At 41.5% G+C, this 10000-nt stretch overlaps 1 protein-coding gene across 5 annotated transcripts in view; it reads left to right on the top strand.

The window, feature by feature from the left end:
- The window catches only part of LOC135112576 (beta-arrestin-1-like), a 93022-nt gene that overhangs the window by 60211 nt on the left and 22811 nt on the right, over positions 1-10000 (top strand). For all 5 annotated transcript variants that reach the window (XM_064027043.1, XM_064027039.1, XM_064027041.1 and 2 more), the window contains one exon: positions 9132-9198. In XM_064027043.1, coding sequence (XP_063883113.1) covers positions 9167-9198 — 32 coding nt within the window. In that variant the 5' untranslated portion in view covers positions 9132-9166. The remainder of the gene's footprint in view (positions 1-9131; positions 9199-10000) is intronic.

Below are 10000 nucleotides of genomic sequence, written 5' to 3'. Positions count from 1 at the left end.
ATACTTAGATAATATAAAGCTTGGAAAAAGATAAGAAAGTAAAAAGAAAATACGTGTCTTTTAAGGATGGAGGAAATGAAAGCTTAGCGTAAAGAAACTTAAAAAAAAGATACTGAAAAGATCATGAAAATAAAGCTTAGGTCAAATGTATAAGCTTTGAAAATAAATGCATAAAAAGATTAAAGGGGAGAAAAAATAAGCTCACACGAAGAAGCTTGCAAGAAAAAGAAAGAAACAGCAAAAAAAAATACATGCAAGACAAGAAAAAGAAGCTTAAAAAAAAAAAGTCCCTTATGATTACGTATTTTAATAATCCATGAAAACAAAGAACGAAAAGACTCAAGCTTGGTAACACACGAATTTTCTCATTCACCCCCGGAGTATTTTGTATTATAATTATATACAACACCCGGTTCTAGATGAAGAGATCAAAGGAAACGTCAGATGAATGGAAAAGATCGAAGGACAGTATCAATGAAATGAATATAGATAGATGGAGAACCTGTCTTATTTTACATTATAATCATATACATCATCAATTACTAAAAGATAGACGAGGGAGAGGTCAAATTAAAGATCAGCTGAGTGAAAATAGATCTAGGTATAGCATGAATAGAATTTGAATAGATGGATAGATTAGTAGACATTGACAAGAGAGATAGATAAATAAACAAATAAATTGATATTGATAAAATAACATATAGATAAACGTATATACATATATATAAAAAGATAGATAGTCAGATAGATAAATCAGAAATATACTTTAATAATGTACTGACCATGTTAGGTTAGATAAGCTTGAGTTGGGTTAGGTTAGGTTAGGTAAGCTTGGGTTAGGTTAGGTTAGCATGGGTTGGTTTTGGTAGGTTTAGGTTAGGTTAAGTAAGCATTAGTTAGGTTAGGTTAGGTTAAGTAAGCATTAGTTAAGTTAGAGTAAGTTAAGTTAGGTCAGCTTGGGTTAAGTTAGATTAAGTTAGCTTAGGTGAACACAGGTTGGGTTAGGTTAGGTTAGGTTAGGTCAGCCTGAGGTGAGATTAGGTGAGGATAGACAGTCGCTTATCGGGGAGGAATCTTTGTGCCTGCAATTTACTTGAAAGGAATTTACATAGAAGCTAATCCTGGTGAGTGTGGTGTGTGTTGAAGTTAGTCTGGTGTGTGAGATGAATGCGCAAGATGCTTCTGATATGTGAGGTGAGTGCTTACGTTATCCTTGGTGTATAGTGAGTATGCAAGTTTGCCTGGTGTGTGTGTGTGTGTGTGCAAGTGGCTGCTAACGATCCCCTGCGGCTTGGAACCGTGGAACAATTCGCGTCACGGTTCGGCCTTCCCTGATAGGAGCGGCAGGTTGTCCAGTAATTGTTGGCCAAATACTGCCTGTGCATGCGAGAAACCCGACTTGATCAGGGGACGCACTCTGGAACGTTTCAGCGCCTTAATACAATTAATTCCACCCTTTTCAATGGTCAAAAGTTCCCATGACCATCCTACAACTATTTTACATGCGCATTATTTTTACTATTACAGTTTTTGATAGAAAATTAACCTTCTGCATTCTAGTTTTTTTTGTGTCCTTGTAAACAAATTCAGTCTCAGTGTCAGCAAAGGGACGACTGTAGCAGTAACAGTTAACAGACTCTAGTGGAAGTCATTGGAAATTTCAAGGATATTTCCATGATTCTGGTGATAGTTTAACAAAAAAATCCTACAACTTCAATAAGAAAAACGCACGCAAGAACCTGATCAATCATCTCTGTGGCCTGAAAATAATCCTAATGAGAGAACTAGTGCCCGTAATCCTAAACCCTCCCTTCTAACTATCTCCCTTGACCTTTGAGAATACTCGTGGTGAGAGAGCAAAGTGTTTATGAATACGTGTCTATGGTTTCGGAATATGTACATGTGTGTCACGGTATATAAGGACAAGTACAGCAAGTCTAGCAATGTTCGGAGTGCCGTAGGGGCCAGTGTCCTCTTATCGACCTGCTGGCAGTTTTAATACCGCGCCACCTGTGTTACCGGAGCGTGGGAGCCAAACATTACTACACGATCGATACTGTACTCAACAATACTGCGCTTTTTCTTTCCTCTCTCTCTCTCTCTCTCTCTCTCTCTCTCTCTCTCTCTCTCTCTCTCTCTCTCTCTCGCTCTCGCTCTGAGTTTTTACGGAGAAACATTTTTTTTTCTTTTTTGTATATTAATTTGGTTTTAAATATGTTTCGTTTTCTATATTGTGTTTAGTTTTTATTATTGTGTGTGTTATGTTTGTTTTTATTTTATTATGTTATTATGTTTATTTATTTTTATTTTTTCTCGTTCGTTTGTCAGTTTGATCTTCATTCACTTTATTTATTCTTGTTATGACTTTCGTATGTTATTTTTTTCTCTTTTCTGTAACTATTTCTTTTCCTTCGTCCGTTTATCAATTTCTTATCTTTATTCCTTTTTTTCTTTACATTCCCTTTATTGTATTCTTTATATTATTACTCTCTTACTGTTTATCTTATTATCCTACATTTTCTTATACTTCTCTTCTTCTCTTCTTATTTTTTTTCTTTTTGTTTGAAATGAAATACGTTTCTTATTCTTCTTTTTACTTTTTTTTTATCCAAGTATTTTTTTCCTCTCCTCCATTCATCTTTTCAGTTTCCTCCTCTTATTTTTTTATCTCGTTCTTTATGTCTTATTTTTATTCCTCTCAATGCATCTCCTTTTTTTACGTCCTTCCTTCCTTTCACTTTATTCCTCTTTTCCTCTAGTTCGCTAATTTCACTCAAGTTTTTTTTGTTTTATGATTCTCTTCCTCGTCCTTTCATTTCATTCCTTTCTTGTTTTTACTTTCGTTTATTTTTTTTTTCACTGTGTTTTTTATTTAGTTTCCTCATTTCCTCTTTCGCATCGTTTTTGTTTGCTTGCTTGCATTTCCTTCCTCTCCTCTTGTTCCTCTTCCTATTCAATCTCCTTGTCCTCTTGTTCCTTCTTCTCTTCCTTCCTAATCTCATTCTCTTTGTTCTACTTTTCCTTCTCTTCCCTCCTCCTCCTCCTCCTCCTCCTCCTCCTCCTCCTCCTCCTCCTCCTCCTCCTCCTCCTCCTCCTCCTCCTCTTTGTCTTCTTCGTGTTCCTGCTCCTCTTGCTTTTGATTCTTTTTCTTTCTATTTTTCTCCTCCTCTTCCCTTTCTCCCTTTCCTTCCCCTTCCTTCCTTCCATCCTTCCTTTCTTTCTTTCTTTCTTTCTTTCTTTCTTTCTTTCTTTTTTTCTTCTTTCCTTCCTTTCCTTATAATTTGACTGACTTTTGCCGCTCTTTTTGGTCCTCCTCCTCCTCCTCCTCCTCCTCCTCCTCCTCCTCCTCCTCCTCCTCCTCCTCCTCCTCCTCCTCCTCCTCCTCCTCCTCCTCCTCAAGAGTATCGGAGCGTTTGCAAAGTTTAAGAAATTAATTCCTGACAATCCTCTCTGACTCTCTCTCTCTCTCTCTCTCTCTCTCTCTCTCTCTCTCTCTCTCTCTCTCTCTCTCTCTCTCTCTCTCTCTCTCTCTCTCTCTCTCTCTCTCTCTCTCTCTCTCTCTCTCTCTCTCCCTCTCTCCCTCAGGAATAGCAACAGCTGGTTCGTGTTTCGGAAATTTCTCAAGCTTTCGGTCTGGCCTCTTTAATATTTAATGTATTAAATGGCAAGGACGGTAAGGAATTGTTGGAGGTAATGTAGTGGGCGGGCTGGGAAATAAATAAAGGAAACAGGTAAGTGAACAGCTGTAGGTAGATGGAAGAGCAGACTGGGAGGGATGAATGAGTGGAGGGAGAGCACTGAGAAGAGGACAGGAAGAGGACAGAGTAATGATTGGTTTAGTGGAAGTATTAGTTTAATTGATGCATAGGTAGTGAGGCAGGAACGTAGTTAGATGGATAGACAGATAGATCGATGCATTGATAAACTGATAGGTAAATAATTAGATATAGTTAGGTACTGTTACATGCATAAGTAGCCAAGAAAAATGTTTATAAGAAAACATATTAATAGTGTGGTTGAAAAGGTAAAACAGATACGTAGATAGATACACTGATAGATAGACAGATAGATAGCCACTTGCTCCAGTTGACAGACAGGCAGACAGACAGACAGTAATATCTGCAATATGTGTGCGCAATATTCCCAAAATTTGCGGATTTCAAGATTTGATTTCCCAGTCATACGCTGCAGGGCTCTCTCTCTCTCTCTCTCTCTCTCTCTCTCTCTCTCTCTCTCTCTCTCTCTCTCTCTCTCTCTCTCTCTCTCTCTCTCTCTCTCTCTCTCTCTCTCTCTCTCTCTCTCTCTCTCTCTCTCTGTGTGTGTGTGTGTGTGTGTGTGTGTGTGTGTGTGTGTGTGTGTGTGTTTTCGCGCAGGTAGACGCGCGCGCACACACACGCACGTAGTTAAAATCCCGATGACCTGCCACCCATCAGTTAATTAATGCACGTACACACGAGGCGGCTCTGTGTGTGTGTGTGTGTGTGTGTGTGTGTGTGTGTGTGTGTGTGTGTGTGTGTGTGTGTGTGTGTGTGTGTACGTAACGCTAGTGAAACCTCGACTTTCACCACCGTAGAATTTCAATAGTCACACACACACACACACACACACACACACACACACACACACACACACACAAAATTTCCTTACAGTTCATAGTTATTTTTTTTTTCACTTCTTCCCTTTTTTCATTTCCTCTTCCTGTCTTTTATCACCTTTTCTTTATTTCCTTTTCATTTTTCTTGTTTCTATTTTCTCCCTTTTTCTTTATTTAGCTTTGAGGTCATTCTCCCGGATGTTCTCTCCTTCCCTCCCTTCCCCCTTCCTCCCTCCCTTCCTCCCTCCCTCCCTCTTGTTCCCTGTCTACATCCGATCCTTCCTCTTCAAGCTCTCTCTCTCTCTCTCTCTCTCTCTCTCTCTCTCTCTCTCTCTCTCTCTCTCTCTCTCTCTCTCTCTCTCTCTCTCTCTCTCTCTCTCTCTCTCTCTCTCTCTCTCTCTCTCTCTCTCTCTCTCTCTGTAACCAGCTTTTCCCTGTCATCCTTTCTCTCTTCCAATCTTTCTTATCTTCTCAATCTCTCCTCTATTCCCTTCTTTTATCAGTGTTCTGGCTTTCTCCCTTTTCACGTCCATTATCCTTCCCTCCCTTTCTCTTCCACTCTTTCTTCCTCTCTCTTCTTCTCTCCTCCTCTTCCATCCTCCTCTTTCTCTTCCTTCTGGCCACGTCTCAGACCAATCTATTAGGTGTGACTTGTGCCAGATTTCCTCTCTCTCTCTCTCTCTCTCTCTCTCTCTCTCTCTCTCTCTCTCTCTCTCTCTCTCTCTCTCTCTCTCTCTCTCTATTCCCTCTCATGCATTTTTTGTCATCTTTAATTTTTCCTAGCCTCTCTCTCTCTCTCTCTCTCTCTCTCTCTCTCTCTCTCTCTCTCTCTCTCTCTCTCTCTCTCTCTCTCTCTCTCTCTCTCTCTCTCTCTCTCTCTCATTCATGCACTCACCGCTTTATCTCCCTCCTTTATCCTCTCTCTCTCTCTCTCTCTCTCTCTCTCTCTCTCTCTCTCTCTCTCTCTCTCTCTCTCTCTCTCTCTCTCTCTCTCTCTCTCTCTCTCTCTCTCTCTCTCTCTCTCTTTCTTATCTGCCTGTTTCCACTTCCTCTATCTACTGCTGCTCTTAGGACGGACATAATGAGAGAGAGAGAGAGAGAGAGAGAGAGAGAGAGAGAGAGAGAGAGAGAGAGAGAGAGAGAGAGAGATGAAGGGAGATTTTTTGTTTTGTTTGTTTGTGTTTTGTAGTTAATTGTTTATTGTACTGGACGTATTTTTTTCTTTTCTTCTTTTCTTTTTTTATTTGTTTTTCGTTTTCATTTCCTTCTTTCTCTTTTCTTGTTTTTTTTTCGATTTATTTTTGTTAGTTTTGTGTTTCTCCATTTTTATTTTTTTTATTTTCTTCATCTTTTCTTCTTCTTCTTCTTCTTCTTCTTCTTCTTCTTCTTCTTCTTCCTCCTCCTCCTCCTCCTCCTCCTCCTCCTCCTCCTCCTCCTCCTCCTCCTCCTCCTCCTCCTCCTCCTCCTCCTCCTCCTTCTTCTTGTTCTTCTTCTATATTCCTTTTGTATGATCTTTTATCTTCTTCATCATTCACTTCTATCTTCTTCTTCTTCTTCTGCTATTTTCCATTTGTATTATCTTCTATCTTTTTTTCATCATCCACTTCTATCTCCTTCTTCTTCTTCTTCTTCTTCTTCTTCTTCTTCTTCTTCTTCATATAAATATTTGTTCAGTTTAGTTTAACTCTCACAATTCCAACAAAAGTAAGATAAATTCTTTTCTTGCCTTTTGACATTTTTAGACCATTTTCTTGAGAGAGAGAGAGAGAGAGAGAGAGAGAGAGAGAGAGAGAGAGAGAGAGAGAGAGAGAGAGAGAGAGAGAGCTTTGTTGCCTGTCAGTCCACTTTATTTTATGGAGTAGGAATGTGTGTCCAAGCATTGTATGTGTAAGAGAGAGAGAGAGAGAGAGAGAGAGAGAGAGAGAGAGAGAGAGAGAGAGAGAGAGAGAGAGAGAGAGAGAGAGAGAAAGGCAGATGAAGTTTAAATCCTCCTCCTCCTCCTCCTCCTCCTCCTCCTCCTCCTCCTCCTCCTCCTCCTCCTCCTGGCACACAGCCCTCCTCTCACTTATTACTTGGCGTCTGTCCAAAATTTTGAGGGGGAAAAAAGGAAAAAATAAGATATATTACTCAACATTTTAGAGAGATTGACGACCACACACACACACACACACACACACACACACACACACACACACACACACACACACACACACACACACACACACACACACGTACATACATACGCTATTCAACATTTTAAACTGACAGGTCACACACACACACACACACACACACACACACACACACACACACACACACACACACACACACACACACACACACACACACACACACAGAAACAGGTGGGGTTAGAAAAACAAATTGTGCTTACTTAACAACGAGAGAGAGAGAGAGAGAGAGAGAGAGAGAGAGAGAGAGAGAGAGAGAGAGAGAGAGAGAGAGAGAGAGAGAGAGACTAATTCTTCTAGTTGGGGAGGACATTTTTGAGGATTTTTACTACTCTCTAGGGGGAGGGAGGATAATTGAGGAGGAGGAGGAGGAGGAGGAGGAGGAGGAAGAGGACGACGAAGAAGAGAGGTGTGTGTGTGTGTGTGTGTGTGTGTGTGTGTGTGTGTGTGTGTGTGTGTGTCAGGGAATTGAATGGAGGAATAGAAGAAAGAGGAGAACAAGGAATAGGAAGAGAACAAGGAGGAGGAGGAGGAGGAGGAGGAGGAGAAGAGTAAAGGATGGCTTGTTGAGGATTGGGAGGAGGGAGAGGGAGAGGTGAGGGCGGAGATGAGAGGCTGGGCAAGTAGGACATGCTTATAACCGTCTTCCTGGTTGCGTCAGACGCCTCCTCCTCCTCCTCCTCCTCCTCCTGCCGCACCTCTTGTCTCTCCTAACAAACAAAGTAGCTTATCTTCCTTCTCCTCTTCTCCCACCCTCTCACTCACTCACACTGATCTCAAGTACTTGATATACATAGTGTCTCTCCCCCTCCCTCCTCCTCTTCCCTCCTCCTCTTCCCTCCTCCTCTCCTTTCCACGCACACCACACGTCTTTTACTCTTCATCCCTTCCTCCTTTCCACCCTCCTGCCCCCCTCCCTCACCCTCCGTTCTGTACTCAGACACCTAAACAAGAGAAGCAAAGTCGAACAGCACCAAGGTCGAAGAGGTTCTCAGAAGCAGTGGCTCAGGTTTCAGGAGTCCCGGTTCGGTTTTGTTTCTCTTCCTCTTTGAACTTGACTCTCCACCCCCATTTCGTTCACCTTTTGTTTCCTTACTCTCAGCTCAAGTTTTTTTGTTTATATTTTTTTAAGAGTATTTAAAGGCTAGTAGCGCGAGGAGGTTGAATGGATGCATTTTGTTAAGTGAGAGAGAGAGAGAGAGAGAGAGAGAGAGAGAGAGAGAGAGAGAGAGAGAGAGAGAGAGAGAGATGAATTATGAGGGAGAAAGGACAAGAATAATAAATTTTGCAAAAACACGTTCTTAGGTAAAGTTATGCGCAGGAGGAGGAGGAGGAGGAGGAGGAAGATGAGAATGAAGAGGAGAAGGAGGAAGAATAGAAGTAGGAGGAGGAGAAGGCGAATGAAAATGAATAGGAGGAGAAAGAGGAGGAGGAAGAGATAGAGAATGAAGAGGAGGAGAAAGAGAAGGAGAAGGAAGACGATAAGAAGAGAAGGAAGAGGCGGAGGAGGAAGGGAAGGAGAATCATGAAAGCGCCTTTGAAGCAGCTTAGTATAATCCTGTGCTATCATGCATTATTGTTATTACTGATATAAGTTTTCGTATTAACATTACATGGTTCGTAAGTGGGACAAAGCATGCACAGAGCGGATAATGGATGAGAAATTAGACTAGCAGAGCAGGAACGTAGGGATTGTAAAAGATAAAAAGAGTGGATTGAAGGAAAGTAAAAAGATAGGAAAAATAGATGAAAGTGGTTTAAAAAAAAAAATACATGTATATATAACTAGATATAATGATCGTAAAAGGAGATGGTGAAAAGTTGGAAGGTCAGGTTAGATTAAGTTATGATGTGATTGATCAGATTATATTAAGTTAGGTTTTGTTAGGTTAGGCCAGGTTTAGTTAGGTTAGGTCAGGTCAAGTTATGTTAGGTCAGGTCAGGTTAGGTTAAGGTTATGATATGTTTGGTCAGGTCAGATTAGGTTAGGCTTGGTGAAATCAGTTGAGGGAGCTCAGGCAGGGTTAGGTTAGATCAGATTGTTAGGTTAGGTTAGATTATGTTATGTTAGGTCAGGTTAGGTTGTTAGGTCAGGTGAGGCCAGGCTAGGTTAGGTTAGGTTAGGTCAGGCTAGGTTAGGTTAGGTCAGACTAGGTTAGGTTAAGTTTGGTTAGGTTAAGTTAGGTTAGGTTAGGCAGTTTTAGGTTAGGTTAGGTCAGGCTAGTATAGGTTAATTTAGATTAAGTTAGGTTAGGCGATGTAAGATTAGATTTCAGTGAGTTGTAGAGACGATCAGTGCAGTGCTTGGGTGTGAGTGTGGGAGACTTACTGTTCTTTTCCTCCACCAGATCGCAGCACCAACTCATGCGACGCCCCAGCCACCATGGACGACAACAGCAAGAGGCAAGGCACCAGGTGAGGGTTCCTTCACCCCTTCACTCCTTCATTCATCAAGTCAATCAGTCAGTCAGTTAGTCAGTCTCTCCTTCTAGCCACCCTTTCTTGTTTTCTTCATTACATTCAACCATGTAGTTTTTGTCCTTCTTTCTATCCTTCCAACCATCCTACTTCTCTTTTCTTCCTTCAGACCTCCTGTCCTTCATTCTCATCTCTCTTCCTTCTGTCCTTCCAACTATCCCACTGTCCATCCTTCTTTTCTTTCCTTTCTTTTCCTTTCCTTTCCTTTCCTTTCTTTTCCTTCCCTTCCCTTCCCTTCCCTTCCCTTCCCTTCCCTTCCCTTCCCTTCACTTCACTTCACTTCACTTCACTTCCTTCCTTCCTTCCTTCCTTCCTTCCTTCCTTCCTTCCTTCCTTCCTTCCTTTCTCCTCCAGTCCTCTCAACCTTCGTTTGCTTTCCTTTCCTTTCCTTTCCTTTCTTCCTTCCTTCCTTCTTCCCTTCTTTCCTTTCTTCCCTTTCTTCCTTCTTCCTCCAGTCCTCTCAACCTTCCTTCCCTCCCTCCCTCCCTCCCTCCTTCCTTCCTTCTTTCCTTCCTTCCTTCCTTCCTTCCTTCCTTCCTTCCTTCCTTCCTTCCTTCCTTCCTTCCTTCCTTCCTTCCTTCCTTCCTGTTCCTGCATCTGTTACTTATTCATTCATGTATTCAATTCTCTCTCTTGTCCTTCATTTGCCAATCTTCCTTCTCCTCCCCTTACCACTCGTCCTCGTCCTCATTCTCTTCCTCGTTCTCTTCCTCTTTTTCCCCTTTATTCCTTCATTCAC

Source organism: Scylla paramamosain, chromosome 24, assembly GCF_035594125.1.
Source record: "Scylla paramamosain isolate STU-SP2022 chromosome 24, ASM3559412v1, whole genome shotgun sequence".
Classification (NCBI taxonomy): Eukaryota; Metazoa; Arthropoda; class Malacostraca; order Decapoda; family Portunidae; genus Scylla; species Scylla paramamosain.
Note: the sequence above shows the minus strand (reverse complement) of the source record. Positions and strands in the feature narration are given on the sequence as shown.